Genomic DNA, 17139 nt, shown 5'->3' with positions numbered 1-17139 from the left:
AGTACCAAAAAAGTTGTAAGAATACAGCCACAGCTATACTGTTATACTGGAGGAACCTGAACATCTTCCCCCAGTAGAGCTTTTTTTCTTTTTTTTTTTTTCTTTTTTTTTTTTTTTTCCCAGTAATCAGAAACCCACCAAAGCAAAGGGAAAAATGAGATAGCTCAAGAAAGCAAAGAACTTCAAAGTCAGTACAGCATGTCCTAGGCACACTGTGAATAATCAATTACAGCAAAAATGCTCCACAGTCCTGTGATGGAAGACCAGGAGAAAACTGGCAAAGAGAAAGCAAAGTTTTCAGCTGTTTGTGACAGCATCAGAGGAAAGTGGAAAGCAATGGGTCTTGAAGCTCCACATGCTGACCCAGGAAACACTAGCTTCTTATCTTCTTTTCACATAATACCAAGTGGACAGTCAGGCTTCCAGGTTTATCACAACTATGGCTAAGGACCTCTGTGGCTTGGAAGACAGCAGGGTCCCTGAGTGCCACTGCCTCTGCAGAGAGCTGTAGCTGGGAGAGCAGGTCATGTTCCAGAGCGAAATGGGACATACCACCAGCCCCAAGGTGGTTATAAAGAAAGGAAAAAGAAGCATTCTCATCATGGCAAATAATCTTGTAGGGCAACTGAAGAAAACAGACCTCAACATAAATCACGCAAAGGAAGCACTCAGAAAGTTTATTAGAAAAAGCAACCTAGCCTGAAGCTGGGGCTGAACTTCCTGAGCTGTAGGAACCCAAACCTCACAGCAAACAAAAGCCATGCAGTTGGGCGACTTCATGGGCTTTTACTGGCTTAGAGTCCCGCAAAACATATGGTGTTATTATGCATGAATAAAGAATTCAAGAATGTGCTTGAGGAGTACCATCAGCTGGAGGGGTTTGCAGAGAGACCACTTTGCCTAAGGAGTCAACATGACATGCCACTGTGGAAAGGGATGAAGGAAGTCAGAGTGGCTATCAATTAGCCTGTGGATCCTTGGGAGCAGGTCAAGCATACTGCATGCTCTGTAGTGAAATATTTAACAACAAGCCATGTCAGGCAGAAAAGATTAATCTGTCACCTAATAGAGTCAGTTTTTAGGCAGAGTAAAACCACACTTAAAAGCTAAGACTGCTCCTCCTAACACCAAAAAGTAAATGTAGCAATACATAAAGAGACCTAGATCCTGGTGATTTAAACACCAGCATCTCACAACAGTGTATCTTCAATTAAATAAGCAACACACTAATAACTTACTTGCATTTGCAAGGACTGGAAAAAAACAGCAGTGCCCAAAACCTCAGACACTGTTGGTCAGCAGGAGACTCCTGCAGTGGCAGAGAAAGCTGACATGGTCTGGACCCAGGGATGGGTGAGAACAGTGGGGAAAATGGCACTTGGCTGGGTTTGGGACTGAGCAGGTCTCTGCTCCAGCCCCATAGCAAAGACCTGCTCAGAGCTGCATGAGAAGACCTCAACAAGCAGCCACTGAACATATTGCTTTCTGATCTCCTTCAGGACAAAAATGTGAAGTGTCACTTGTCGTGAAATCTGCCAGGGCAGCAATTCATCAGGAATGCAGCCAGCCCTTTGAACATCTCAGCCTCCTCCTCTCCAGTGGCACAATAGCAGAAAAGAGGAGAACAGTACTGTAACAGCAGGCACTGGAAGGGACATAAGCAGGGAAAGAGACCATTCAAGAACAAGGAATTTAGTTCATGGGAAATAAGGGAGAGAAGCACAGGGACTGTATTCTTGCTGCACAAGGGAGAAGGCAAGGCGAGCCCAGTGGAGTCAGCGACCAGCGTGTCAGCTCCTTTGAACAAAAATGGTTCCAATGGTTACAGGACACTTGCTACCAGCTATGTGGTCTCATACATATCCAGTGAAGCACCAGTGACAGGCACCACTGAGAACATGAAAGAATACGGGCACATCCAATGGCTTTTCTGTCAGGCAGCAATGCCAAGATTTCAGAAGTAGGTCGCCACACACGCAGATGCATCAAAGGAGAGGCTGCAGGCATGCTAAATGCAAAAGCTGGCAATCACACTGTTTTCCTTGATCTAGCCTACAAACACTGTCATCTCACACTAAAACCTGTCTCTGCCAGACACAGCTTTCTCAAAAAAGCTAGCAGGACCCCAGCCTCTTTGCCAAGCAGGATATGTGCATCTTGTAAATCCTTGGGACGCTTGGCTTACACATGCCTATCCACAGCTCCCTCAGCCAAACTCAGCAGTAGAGACAACTGTCTGTATTGTGGCCATATATAAAGTAACTCTGATAGTTAAAAAAATGAAAGTGACTTCTCACTGGGGTCAGTTCCAGGAGCAACTGTGGAGGCGTGCAATCCGTAACTGCAGGCAGGATGCTGAAAGCAAAATTCCACCAGCCTGAAAGGAAACCATCTGGAGAAGTCTCCTAGTTGCCAAGGCAGCTTCAAACGTGGTTAAATTACTGACAGTGAGTTACCTGTCTACATTCACAGACCCTGCAGAGCTGTCAAGAACTCTATGTAGAGCCCTGAAGAACAAAGAAGCAACAGACTTTCTGGAGGAAACATCAATATATCTATACACTCTAAATTTGTATGCTGCTTCTAGGATTTACAGAAACAGAAGCAACAAGTGGTTTTTTGAAACACAGTTCCTAGCAACTCAAATACTTCTTCACTTGGACTGCTGCAGACTGACAACTTCAGGCCAAGTTAGCATCCACAATACTGCTCCAGGATATTAAAAATATGCTTAACCCTTATTCATTAATTTCTCAGTCCCTGAAGTAGTTCCAGTATTCAAGGTGGTATGCAGGTACAGAAGTGCTGGATGTAAGTGAATTGTTCTCTGCTAAGAGGGAGTAGTTTCAGAGTTGCAGAAGTACTTTCAAGAAGAAATAAAGAGAAAGAGGTAGAAAGACTCTGTTAATTTAACTTACGTGAAGAAGTTTTTGTTCCTTCTGTTGATACTGGTATCTTGCTGGTGTTTTCTGGAAAACACAAGAGGCAACAAGAAGTTATAAAGTGGAGTCAGATGATCCTAAAATGGCATTCAACTCCAAGAATGGACAAAGTAAAAGGGAAAAAGGTGTTCAAAGCAGCAAGCTTAAATTACGCTTCAGTGGGCAGAGGCTGCAATCAGACACCAACTTTCAAAAGCTTCCTTTTGTGAAAAAAAATGAAAAATTATGGTGTCTTCTAGTAGAACTAAATTAAAAAGCCTGTTTCTTCTGAAGGAAGCCAGTTGTTCAATCTCTCATTCTTCTCTGGGAATAACTGATCAGTGGCAACAGAAGAAATCATGCAGATGGCTCTGTTTCTGGAAGGCAACATTGTGAGTATTCACTCCTTATGCTTCTAGGCAGTTAAATTTTGCAAAGACATGTTCCTGTTCATATCACTTGAATTGCTGGTAAGTACATCCAGTAATGTCACTTGCCACTTTGCGGAAATCTTCTAAGTCACACATGCAAACCCAGTCCCTCATGGGATGCCTGCTGGGAGCTCTGTGATGGAAATCAAACAGTTGCTTTCATGAAGAGATGAGAAAAGTTGCTCTTCCATAGTGGTCCTATAGAAATATGCTATTGATGATGACATACTGCCATGGACCTCTTGCACCCATTTGTTGAACTGCCTGATGGCTATAAGGGATGATGCTGCCATGCTCAGATCCCTGCTAATGACTTGCAGAATGCAGATGGGAGAAATGAGAAAATAGAAAGCTTTTGTTTAGGCTTCAAAGACTTGCACAGAGACCTCATTTCAATGACACCATCCATCTGTTTGTGTGCTGCTGACCCTGTAAACCACAACTCTGTACAGTTTCCTAGGTGTGAACAAATTGCCCTTCAGTTGTATGCATCAATGATCTTGGTCTTCTACAAGTTCTCAAAACACTTTTCAGCCTCATAGCAATGCAATTCAATACACCTGCACAAGTTTCAACTTCACATCTGGAGAAGGGCGACAAATACCACAGAAGTAGTCTTGCCCTGAATCCTCAAGGCATACCAAGTATCCTCTGGTAGGCTGAACAAAAAGAATTTAGAAAAAGCCTCATAAGAGATTTAGGAAAATACAACCTAGGAATGTTTTTACTCTGTTCTGTAATTCTGAATCAGGTGGCCCTCTGCTCACTATCTTGAGAGTCCATAGAAACTTGACCAGAGACAAAACTCAGTCCAACTGCCTTCCCTTCAACATTCCTCTTATTAAAACTCAGTGTTGAGCTTATCTTTTAATTTCTTACTTGCTTAGCTCTTTTGTACTTTTTCCATTTTGGTCCAGCTTTCTTTGCCAAGTTTCTTGCCTGCCTGGGCACTGCATCCCAGTTTCATCTCACTAATATGAGAGAACATGTTATGCAGCATTTCCCTGATAGCCTGTGATGTGTGGCATGGAAATGAGTATCATAAGTAGAATTTTTAAGGTCAAAGTCTTTGCACTAGGTCTTGGAACACAGTGGCCAGGCAGCTTTCTGGACCATTTTTGGGGTATGGAGGCAGTTTGCTGTTGTGCAGCTGGGTTGCCTGAGCAATTAACCTTTCTCAGTCACAACAGGAGACAGAACAGGTCTGAAAACTGTGTAGCTCAGCATCTGACACAACTGGAGCAAGTTTTTCTTTCACCGTTAAAGAAACCATGTTTCCTCTAGTGCCTGTGCTGAGCCTGATGGAACATTTCTTACTGCCGCCTCCCCAGCCCAGCTGTGTCAGTAGAAATGCCAGTGGGAAGCTTCCCTGCCAGTGGAAAATACAGTCAGACCCTCCCACACCTGAAACACGCTGAGAAATACATTTGGAAAACATGTGGCAAAGTCACGCATTACCAAGTCCTGCTACTAACATTTGTGTTAGCAACATTAACAGTGGATGCTAACATTTGGAAAATCCAAAATTTGTGTGTATTGCTTACTGGGGACAGCACACCACAACAGCAAGAGAGGTATTTTACTACACCCAGGAAGACTAGCACAGATCCACATGACAAGTCACCTGAACACAAGCAGAGAGAAAAGAGGCTGCTTGGAGGGGGCTGTCAACACTTGCCCAAGGTGGAGAGCTGGAAGCATTTTTCAGTCACGATACCTGCAGTTGCTGCTGCAGCCTGGTAAGGTATGGAGACAGCAGCCTGCAGGCCTGTCTTCATCATTAAGTCCCCGTGAAGAGCAGCTACCTTAGATGCTCCATTCACTTATGTCTTCTGGTGCTTCTAGGAGCACCTAGTTTTGGTGAAATGCTGTTTCCTGAAACTGGATATGTTTGTGCTGGGGCTTTCTTATGTAAAAATATAGAAGGATGGACAAGAGATCCTTGTTTGGAGATGCTTTAAGACAGGACCCTGCAGCCTCTCAGTCCCATTTCCTTAGTCTGGCCAGCTCCATCTTCTGCTGTCTCCTCTGGCAAGACGGAGAAGAGCCTCTTCAACCCCCACAGGACTCACAGCAACCCACCACCTTGCTGGTCTGGATCGGTATCTTGATCCATCCTTCCTGGTGGGGAGCTTTGTTTGGCTGCTGAGTCAACTCAGTGCCTGGACAACAAGTTCTGCTGTAATTCCTCTGAGGGAGGCAGGAGGTCATCCTCCTCAGCAGAGACCTTTTCTCCAGGGATAACCAAACATCTAAAAGTCCCAGAGCTGCTATTGTCAAAAGCCATCTGCATGCCCTAACACCCTTTTTTTTTTTTTTTTTTTTTCCCCCATTAATTTGCCAAAGATCTAATGCAAAAAGCCTGCTTGAACAAATTTAAGGAATTTGGTTAATATTACGGGTTTTTGTTCAGGCCTTGAATGTGGCTCTGACAACCCTGACAGAGACGACAACATGGGCTCTGAGAAGGATTCAAACACCATGAACATCACAGGTAGTTAGAGCTGCAAACAAGCTTTCTGTCATCCTGAGGTTTTACTTTCTGGCAGTGATTTAAGACTTAAGCCTTTTGCATTGGTTGTGCCATTCAGGCTACCCATTCTGAATTATACAAGAAAAGACACACACCTTGAGAAAAGGGGAGTATCTGATACCTCTGTTACTCAGTCTACAGGTGGCAGAATAGGGAGAAAGTGTGGAGAAGGTGAGTAAGGCCATAGTCAGAGGCCTCAGAGACATGCAGGCACATGTGGTCAAGCACAAAGGGAGATCCAATGGATAAACTGACTTTGCTTCTTAAAACTACTGTGCTTTTACATTTTCCTTGGTCCTCCAAGAAACTACCACCCTGAATCGCATTAAAAAAGCACCACGCTCAATTCAAACATGTCCAGTTGCAAGGAAAGGTTCAAAGCTACTCTTGCTAAGCCAAACTGAGCGATGGCCACTTTTCTTTCTATGCAGACACCCAAATCAGTGACACTGGTTGAAAGACTGACCATTAATCCAGCCAGCCAAAAACAAACTATGGCCCTGGGTCACCTGTAACTATGTACAACCTGGAGCTGTTAGTAGCACTGCAAGTCCTATGGGTGCAAAACCAGAAGCTTGCACTGGCCATTGGTTGCATAGCTAATGAATTTACCAAGGCTTACCCCTGCCCAGAGTTGACTTACATGAACAGATCACCTCAGCATTTCCTGTTCCCTTCAATTCAGGTGAAGTTGTCCCAGCCACCCTTACTGATGACTCAAACTACATCAACTCACTTTGCAGATGTGCAGGATGAGTGCTCACACAATATCCTGCACACAACCCAGCTGTGATCCAGCAATTTAGGCTTCTAACTTCTGAAATATCTCTGCAGGAGAGGCAAAATATCAGGTTTTAATAGAAAAGACTGACATCCCATTCAGCTGGAGCTGTGGCATGCTTAACACTTCAGAAAACAAGGTGACTTACATAGTTGTCTAAATGAGGGGTTTTGTGACCAAGTTTGCAAATGTGAAATTGAAAGCCTTGGCTGTGGTAGGAAGTATTCTCTCAGTGTTATTTATTAAGCATAGTAGAGTCCTTACATTCATAAGAAAGTCCATGAAAAAATTCAGTGAAAGAATTTTGCCTGGTTAAAGTGACAAACTAGGATGCAAAAAACCAGTTACTGTTGAATTAGCAAACCCGTGCACTATTTATACAACTCCAGGAGAATTTCATGCCTCTATTCTGACCTCAATTACAATTCTTCTTAGGGGAACATACATGAATAGGAATGAATGAAAATAAGAAGGCAGCTCATATCCTGTGGGCAAGTTATACTCATTATAAATTTTAAAGAAAACAGAATAGCTCCCACTGCTTGCTATTAAGACTGGTAAAAATTAGTGTCTGTCTATCTATTTTTATATTTGTTGTGTTTTTAATCCACATGTACAGCTCTATAGACGAGGCTTTATGTTTCTTTCAGTAAAAATGAGAAAATATAAAAGTCTATGTAGGTTAATACAGTTTGTGTGTGTTGTGTGTCTGTTTATGTGTAGCAAAAACTTGCACAAGAGAAAATTTGGCATTTTTAAGTAACAGCAGTGTTAATAATAACAGTAATAGCAACAAGGACAGGAGTTACTATTGCATTAATTATTTCTGTTTAAGACAGAAAATCTTACCATTCCTGGAAATGAGATCAGGGAAAAATAAAGTTCTTTGCTCAGTGAAAACAACAAAGAAATTTTTCAACTCAATTGAGAAAAACTATTTTTCTCCTATGCTTTTGAGAAAAGAATTGAAATTAGCAATTTTCAGACACGTGACCTTAGTGGTAAAGGTATGGAATTTTCCTATTATTGGGAAAAAAACCCAACACAGTTGCCCTGTTCTTCATGTGTTTTTTCCTAATGCCCACTGCTAGTTGATGTTAGAGACAAGACATCACACTAGATAGACCTTTGCTCCGTCCCTAGAATTCTCTTTCGTGACATACACCAATGAAGAAAATTTCAACTAAAATAGTTAAATTTTGACAAAATTCTAAGGAATTAAACCCAAGATTTTTATACTGGAAAGCACTAATCTTTTAGTGGAAAGAAAATCAACCCCATGCACAGAAATGTTATTACCTTAGTTTACCTTACAGATATGACCTCTTATAAGGTGGTAATGTTCACCTCTCAGATACCTATACATTAGTTTTCTACAGGGGCTTCTGGGCTGCGCTGGACTCCAAGGTCTTCTCCAAAAGGCCTTTGGCAAGAAATAACAAATAAGTACTAAATATACCTACCTATTTATTTATTTATTTATATATCTCTTTCCTATGAATAATGCAGGACCTCACAGTTATATAGGACCTGAGTAATGACTGCCCTTCAGGGTTCATTACTGAGTTTGGATCCCAAATCTGTCATTAAGCTAGCAAGGGGAAGAGGTCAGGGAATGTGGGGGAGTGAGGGGTGAAGAGGTCACCTATGCAGGGGGTCTGTCCCTGTTTGCAAAGCAGATGTTGCCCTCTGAGGCCTTAGGGATCCATTGCTCTTAAGTCACCAGATGTTGCTCATGCTGTTCCTCAAACAAGGTGGAAAATTCCATCATTAAGATTAGGAACAATTTTACTGGTAATTTATAAGCAATAATAAGCAGCGGGAGCTCAGACTTATGTGTGGCAACCAAATATACACGATTGATTTATTCAACCAATGAATGCTGCCATGCCTGATTCTAGATTATCAAATATCACTGAGAAGTTCCAGTTCAGATATCACTGAGTTTCCAGTGCAGATATTTACAGACAAGAGCCAGCTGCCAGGTTTAGACTGGATCCAAGTTTGCCCCGCATTCAAGGGAGTTTGCATGCACAGCTGTGTTTTAAACAATCTTTCACAAGATTAAACAGATTCCAATATATCAGTTATAAATGCACATAACAGGGCTTGTCTCCAAATGTTTTTCATTCATAACCAAGCTCCCATCTCCCTGCAGCCGGAGTGATTTTCTGTCATTCAGCACAGCCCAAAAGGAAGTTGAAAAATCCATGTCATGAAGCATAGGAAGGAGGTCCCACATGTACTTCCCCAGCCATGACGCCGTTCGTTGTCTGAGAAAGTAATAGAAGACAGACGAGCATTTTTTTTATTTTTTTCCACATTTATCTGTATCATTTCCCAGGCACAATGCCTACAGCTGAGTTTTGGAAACTCCAGTATCTTGGAAACAGAATAGGAGCTTTCCACGTAAGCAGCTAATGAGCAACCAAAATTTGTATTCATGGAAGCCAAAAGCATTTACAAAGCTACACAGAAACACCTACCCATTTTTCCTCCTAATAACATTCTGGTAAATAACACCTGATCTTTTATATCAGTCTCCTGACATCTGATCATGATTATAATACCATACAGCTAGCATGAAATCTTAACACTTGAGATTCTTTAGTTGATGAAACAGAATAGCAAATACACAAAGTGAATACAGTTAAGAAATGACTGTGTGACCACAAAACAGCAGATAGCCAAAGAAAAATCCCACTGGCAAAGGTTTACATTTGTTTTTCTATTTATTTAAATGCCTATCTCATGTTTCAGAGCACGATGTGGAACAGAAAGGCATCCTTGGTAAATTTCCATTGCAAAAACATCTTTAAACCAACCTCAGATATGCACAGAATTTCTGTTTTGTTTGCTAATGAAGGCATGTTTGTTTGATATGTCACAACAGGCTGGACGCTGGGGTTTGATTTATCAGAGCTGAGTTAACCAATGTCACACTGAAGAAACAAGATTTCAGCTGAACTGCAGCCTTTAGTGCTTTCTGCTTGCAAGGAGAAGCAGTATTGCTAAAACATTTGTGTACAGTGGAAACAGTCACAAAATTCCATCAGAAGCAACTGGAATTTCCTCTAAATGAAATGGAAGGGAGCTCTGCAAAATTAGTGATCTATAGTAATTTTAAATCATTTGGGTAAATCTGAATGTTATCTGCCCCATTAAAAGCTCTGCTCCTCAAGAAAAAAGTTTAAATCACAATACCTGAATTAAAGCACCTGAATTACATTCATGCCTTTGATTAATTTGCCTTCAAATACATTTATGCCTTTCTCTATACTATTTTGGAAATAAAAAGAAAAACATCTGTGAAAATAAAAATGGTGGCAATCAGAGCCACACAAGTATTATTTAAAGACAAAGAGAGGAGTGCTGGTTTAGAAGTTCAGAATAGGACAAGTTTGAGGTTAAATGAAAGCTTCCCACAGGCCTATAGTGCCTCCACTACTCACGTGTGCTACGGGAATTAGAATAATATTCCCTTCCCTTCACCCTCTTCTTATCTTGACTTTTTAGACTGTGTCTTAGACTTGGTGTTGGAAAGTGTCTCATAGAAAATGCTGATCTCTCCTGAGAGCTATAGGAGGTATCTCATTTGTCTGGGTAAGGAAAACTCAACATCTCAAATACATAGCAAACAAGTCAGGCCTGATTAATTTTCTTAGTACACCTAACGGTTTTCAGTGTTTCCACTTCTACTTCCACTTCACTTGCAGAGCTTTCCCCACCTCAAAGTTTTATGGTCCTGGTGGCAGCTCTAATACATGGTCTTTCTGAATATGATAGTAAAATAAAGAGTCAAGCCTTACCATTGGTGTCTGTGATGATAACACTGGCTTTAGTACTGTCATTTCCTAGTTTGCTGCTCACTCTGCATGCGTATTCCCCAGCATCAGCCAACGTGGCTCTGTAAATATGAAGCTCAGAGTATTTCCTGTGAAGTCAGAAAAAACATGTAAACATCCTGTACTGGAGTAACAGTCACTGCGCCAAATAGTGCACTCTTTTTTTTCCTCTCAGCAAAGAGTCTTGTATTCCATTCTTATTGACAGATTAACACTATCCAGGTTTGCAAGAAGGGAGGAGAATAAAAAAATCACTTACAGGCTGCTGGAAAACAAGTATATTAATGAACTCAAATGAAGATACTTGTTTACGCTTTTTTGCTTGAGAATAGTCTTTGTTCTTAAAGCAGATATGGAAAACAACATTAAACTCTCAGCTGAACTCTTGGCTATCCATATGCTACAGAGATGGGTGTAATATTAAAATAGATTACCCTTTCCTACAGGTCCCTATTGTCAGTAACAGAGTTCTGGGTAAATATTGTAGTTTCCAGCATCTGACTAAATAATCAAGAGATCAGGACACACCACTCTCTTTAACAACCTCTGAAACCCCAATAGTAAATCATTCTCCAGCACTAACAAAAAATTATAGGCAGGAGCACAATTTGCATGAAGCTATGTTTTGTTTCTGTCTCAGAGACATAATTTAATCAGTCTCCAAGGTTTTAAGATTAGATTTTAAAATGCAGAACTCCTGTCTACCCATTAATATGGTAGGAACATGTTCTGGTGTCATTCAAGGGGTCCCCAACTCATGTCATGGCAGTAATCCCATTACCTAGACTGTGGAGAATGACTAGCTTGGGGAAAATACACACATTATTACTGTTCCCAGTTTCTGTTTAAAAGAAGCGCTTTGGAAAAGATTTTGTCTGTAGCAGTTTGCTCATTTATCTACAGAATAGTAATTTAGTAGTGCATGAGTGCTGACTTCCTTAAGTTGGCCTACCTCAACATGAACAACTGATTCCCAGGAAGCAGGGGGTTTTCACCCTAAAAGTTTGTAGTGACCAGCATGTCTAGTGATGAGTGCTGAGCTAAGCAATTTTTGGGGAGTTGCTTTGATTCAGCACAGCCATGTGTCCTAACACTCCATGCAGAAATGACAACTGGTTACCCCTTCTGCGAACCATTAAGCAGGGCTCGGTTCACACCAGAAACAAGTCTGTTGTATCAGAGGGGCTTCTGGAGCCATCCCTCCCACCAGCACAGTAAACTATCCTATCTTCTATCAAATATCTGCTTATCGGCAGCTCAGCCTTCCCTGCCTCTTCATGAAAGGTCCTACCACTGCGTAGTCAACACTGTGGCTACCACGGATGAAAGCAGGATGCTAGGTGGACCCCAGCTCTGATAGAAACCCACATTACAAGAGCTTCCCCTCATGTCATGAAAGAGGGCTGCTTTCTTGAGGCCACTGGGATTGAAACAGGGAGGAGCAGACAAACTAGGGTTTAAAATTTGCTTAGGTCTGTTCAAACAGTAAACAACTAGATAGCTGACTATTTGGGCTTCCTTTTCAGTCAATGTTAGGAGCACAGTACCCAGTGCTGAATGAATCAACTGGACTGCATTTCAGATGGCATACAAGAACAGACTCTAGCTGGTGGCAAGCATGAATATGAGAGAAAAACGTGGTTGAGACACTGACAGAAGTGTCCAGAAGGTGAAAGCTACTGCCTCTTCGCGTGGGAATTTTGCACCTAACTAACAGCTATGCTTGTACCAGAATAAAATAAAAAGTCTTTAATCTTCCTGCCAGCCATCTACACACCTGTCTTTGCAAAAGCCTGTTGAGGGGCTGTCCATGAATGTCTGGCAGTAGTCTACACCACCTAACAACTTGTGTGGACATGTGATATTGCACAAGTTATCTTTCAGACATGCTTGCAGACATTGGTCTAGATGGGGAGCAGGCTGTAGTCATCTCAGGATGCTTTAAAAGGCAATGTAAACAGACTCAGGTTTTTTTAGGGACTCACTGCAACCCAGTGATAAGCAAGAAACACAGCTGCAGCTATATCACTTTTACTTGGGCACCCACTGTATGTCTGCTGCAGACTCTTTTCCTCTCCATGTGTTGTTAAGCAATATTGATACACATTACCTTTGTGGCACTCCTGGTTTTTAGAAGAAAGTCTTTGCCTTGCACATTTATTTTTATTCTCTTTGCTTTACATGATACTTATGGCAAAAGGTGCAGAATTGTGCCTTTGTTTTATGATTTTAGAATTATATTAAAATAGGTGAAGCAACCATATTTCTTACAAATCTACTTCTAACAACTTAAATTTACTCTTGTTTTTAGAAAAACTGTGTAAGGAGTTTTCTCTCTGAGAGCAGGAGAAACAATATGAATATTTATAGCCTTGAGAATCTTATTGAGACATATCAGGATAGAATTCAAAACAGTCAGGGAAGAAAATGACTCATTAATGTCTTTAAAAAGCAGCTCCCTAGCAATACAGTACTCCAACAGTACTCACTTAAAGCCTCTGATAAGGGATTTTGTATACAAATGCTTGTCCTTTTCTCAACCTATACCATGCTACACTGAAAAATGCATCTCCCTATAAGATTAGCTTCTGCTATATCTAGCTCACTGCCACTGTGACACTGCTGAGCTTGTATTCATACATGAAAGGGAAAGAAATACATCCACAGAATGCAGTCCCAGCCCACCTTATCTGACTGCCTGAATTCATTTTGCTTCCAGTCTCCATCTGTCATCCAGAATTGCCTGTCTGCAGGCAAATATCCAGGCTAAGCTTGGATGAGGCCCAAGGTACAATGCACTTGAACACAAAGTTTTCTCATGCACTATTGCATCCAAAGCCATCAGCTAGGTGAAGTGGCAAACACCTCTGCCCAAAAAAACTAACTTAGCTTAGAGCTTGGACTCACAGATCAATCAGTCATGGCATCCATCATGAGTCATCAGTGATTATAAGAGCAGCAGAAACTCACTGTCTTCATGCTCTTACTCTGTGACAAATTTGGGGTAAAAAGTGAAGGCTTTAAATGCCTTTAATTGAAATTTAAACTCATTCAGTTTCTCTTGACTTTCCAGTGTAATGAGAAGGGGTATAGTCATTTAGTGTGATTCACCTGCTGTACTGTCATGTCATCGCATGTCGGAGCTCTGCACCCTCTGAATCAACCACCCTGAAATCATCCTAGTGAGCTTAGAGGAGTGATCCCCCGAGTTCATTTTACATGCAAGGCAGTCTTCATAAGGCTAATATTTGAGGCAGCCTATATAGACACAGGCTGTTCTAAACTCTCAAAAAACTAGGAAAACACAGTCAGCGTATCTGCCCCACTTCTGCAAATCCTTTGACCAGTATTGACACTGGCCAAATGCACCCAATGAACACCAAGCTGCAGTATTATCTTTTCCATGCCTACTCCAGATCCCAAGCTAAGGTCTTAATTTTCAATTTATGAGTCAGACACTTCATCATTCTGCCAGATATTTTTGCAATTTGTCAAAAAACCTAGAGCTAAATAGCTAGAAGTCAGAAACATTTATTTTTCTCCCAACAATGGACAGGTTTTATTCTGCTATCACACAATGAGAAAAGTGATTTGTTGCAAAATATGACATTACTAAAAGTCACTTCTGGCCATTGGAATCTACTTATAAACTTTGTGAGATGTTTAGAAATATGTAGAAAGTATTATTCTCAAGTGTTTGGATTGAAGGAGGCAGTAAGACTGTGGTACACTGCACGCTAAAGGTTCTTCAGATACATAGCCTACTTTCTATGCAGCCATTTAGCCTTTAAAATAGACATAAATCCCAGACAGCTCAACAATGCTCTAGTCTTCCTAACTGGTATTTCTCACAATTGGTAATAGTAAAAAATTCACACTAAAATACCTGTAACAATATGGCAGCATACAAACATGGCAACCACTTATCAATGTGTTGTCATGAAAAAACTCACAGAAAAGAAGTGGGGAAAAACCTCCTTAATCATTTATATCCCTTTCATTTGTGATGGTATCTTTTTAATGTGTTTTCTTACTGTAATCTGCATGTCATTTTATGCATTCTTTTGCACTGCATTTTTTCCCATTTAGGTTTAGAACACGTGCCTGTCCCACTTTTCATCAAAATAAAATCTATCTCCTCTTAAGTTACTCAGTGTGGAAAGTACACATAAACAGCAAAAGAAGAAATGGCAAAGCACTGATTTATCCCCAAACTAAAATCTCAAAGTAGAAAGGCAAGGAAAATCCTTCAGATGTCAGCAGACATCCCTTGTCTTTCCCCTTTTTGTACTGAACATCTAGTGACTTTCATATCTCTAAATGGAAGGGCTTCTCTGTTCCACACTGACATTTCTGTTTTAAAACAGATAATCAAAAAGAAAAATTCCAAAGATGAGTGATACCCTTGTGGCTGGGGTAGCACACAAAAGTGTAAAACCCAGTTCGAAGCCTGCACTCTGCCCACTTAGAGTGGGGAAATTCAACTTCAGATTTCCATTTTCCAGAAAAAGGCTCAATTTTAATTTTTCTATTACGTATCTTCTGGGGAATTTTAAACATATTTTGGCACATCAACCTGAAAAATAGTCTCACACATTCCACATGTATGCTCTAATCAATAGCTATTAGATAGTTTCCCTTCTGCCAGCTCCTCAAAGTTTGTGGCCAAAAAAAAAAAAAAAAAAAAATAGAAAGAAGGGAGCTGGCAGAAGGTGATTACTGATTCAGTGCTGAACTGACAAAGCCCAGCCCTACAAGGTGAAATCCTGGCTCCAGTGACTTTGGCCAGTCAGCATAAGCCAAAATGTAAGAGGAGAAAATACTATTTGCCCCTCACAGGCAGCACTGTGTTGCTGGGGAAGCTGAGGCCATGGCTCTGACCTGAACATTTTCTTTACAGAACAGACTGAAAATACAACTCTGATGGAGACATATGGCCCTGCAAATGGGTCCAGACAATTTGCCAGGCTATCTGCCACCTGGAACAGCTCCATTTCGCAAATGCTGTAAGGAAACATCACAGGTTCCTTCTTGCCGTCTGTGCAATTGTGGCATGGCAGCTGTGTCAATGCTGTTCTTCCCTGCTCCTTATTTCACCTTGTGCCCCAAGCTGGAGTACGAGAAACTGCATGGAAGGGCGGGACATCTGGTTTTCAACCCAAGTAACTCTGAAAAGTCAAGTGCCTGTTTGATTTTGGCTGTTGTTCTGCCTAAGGAGATGAAACCTGACAAAGAGTATGAGAGCATTTGATACCCTGGAAGGAAAGATCTCTTGCAGAGCCCACCTCAAATCATCTGTGTCTTATATGAAGGGAAGGCATGGCTCAGTGCAGCAGATAGCAGATCTGCTGACTGAGAGAAATGAGAGTTGAAGGGCTGTGTTCAAGCAGATTTTTGTAACTTCCTTTGATGGATGAGTGTCCACAACCAAAACTTTTTAACCTAAACAAGATAGAGACCAAACAGCAAATGCCTTCTCCTGTCTCAATGTAGAAAATGCATTGTGTAGCTTCTTTTCCTTCCCTGCAGAAACAAGGCACCAGACCATCTTTTGGCAATGGTCATCAACCACGTGTAGGGGACACTTTCCCTCAGCCGAGATGATGAGATTTGAAGACTTTGCTATTCATCTGACATCTGCTAGACCTGTGCCTTGTTCTGCATGTGTGGGAATGCCTGTGGTAAAGGATTACTGCAAACTTGCATAAAGCATTCAAAGCTATTGCAGACAGCATTCAGCCCTTCTTAAGGACTAGGTTTCTTGCAATGTAAATCTCAAAAATATTTTAAAATCTACATTGCTTTTAAATGTTCTTGGATTTTAGACAATAAACATAAAGTACTTCTGTTGTTGTCAGTAGTTTAAAAATGGCCTGTCTCCAAGGTTTACTGTTTAAAATGATAGCCTTTGACTACTGGAAAATAAATAGAAATTGAAAGGGAAAATTATTTATGAAATATTTATACCATACTACCACTTCCATCCGTACATTCAAGAAAAATAACGTCAGTGTCTGTTTCCTTGAATTTTCTTCCTCCATAACTCATAGCTTTTAGCTTTGCAATATTTCAGTTAACAACCTCAAGTGCTTGTGTTCTGGTGAACAACTTTCCTCATCCCTTCCAGCCCCATTTGCAAGATATGTCTCTGTACTTACTTTTGTTTTTTGGGGATCTTGATATTTTCCGGTCTGTTTTTTTTTGTTATTTCCTTTCCATTCTTTAACCATTTGAATCTGAGCGCAGGGTACTCTGAAGTGGTTTCACACCTTAGCACTAGCTTCTGACCCACAGCAGCCTCTTGGTTCTTCATTTCCTTCAATTTGGGAGGCACTGCTAAAGAAATAAAAGAACGTGCTGATGATTAGGCCATTCTCAGAAGGGAAAACAGTGTTAACTCCAGTTGAGCTAGGCAAGCCACAAAGAGCAAAACCCCAGCCAGGCTAACAATACTTCTACATCAAAATGTGAAAAATAAGGATCATTTGTGTGTTATGTGTATCACCCTTAAAGCATAAGTGCACATTTAATGACAGCCTAGTTTGGCCCTTTGCAGTCATCCTATGTGGGTCTGCAAGCCACATGCAGCCTTAGTGAGAACTGAAGTTCTGCTTCTGAATACAGTATG

The 17139-nt window shown here is 41.1% G+C and overlaps 1 protein-coding gene across 10 annotated transcripts in view; it reads right to left on the bottom strand.

The window, feature by feature from the left end:
- Positions 1 to 17139, bottom strand: part of NRG1 (neuregulin 1) — a 419616-nt gene that overhangs the window by 138014 nt on the left and 264463 nt on the right. For 7 of the 10 annotated variants that reach the window (XM_032997903.2, XM_032997904.2, XM_042787798.1 and 4 more), the window contains exons 2-4: positions 16670 to 16847; positions 10476 to 10600; positions 2919 to 2969 (exon numbers count right to left, since the gene is read on the bottom strand). In XM_032997903.2, the coding sequence (XP_032853794.1) occupies positions 2919 to 2969; positions 10476 to 10600; positions 16670 to 16824 (331 nt within the window). In that variant the 5' untranslated portion in view covers positions 16825 to 16847. The remainder of the gene's footprint in view (positions 1 to 2918; positions 2970 to 10475; positions 10601 to 16669; positions 16848 to 17139) is intronic. The other 3 variants (XM_032997900.2, XM_032997905.2, XM_042787803.1) reach the window with 2 other exon arrangements.

This window comes from Tyto alba, unplaced genomic scaffold (assembly GCF_018691265.1).
Source record: "Tyto alba isolate M040663 unplaced genomic scaffold, T.alba_DEE_v4.0 Super-Scaffold_13, whole genome shotgun sequence".
Taxonomy (NCBI): Eukaryota; Metazoa; Chordata; class Aves; order Strigiformes; family Tytonidae; genus Tyto; species Tyto alba.
Note: the sequence above shows the minus strand (reverse complement) of the source record. Positions and strands in the feature narration are given on the sequence as shown.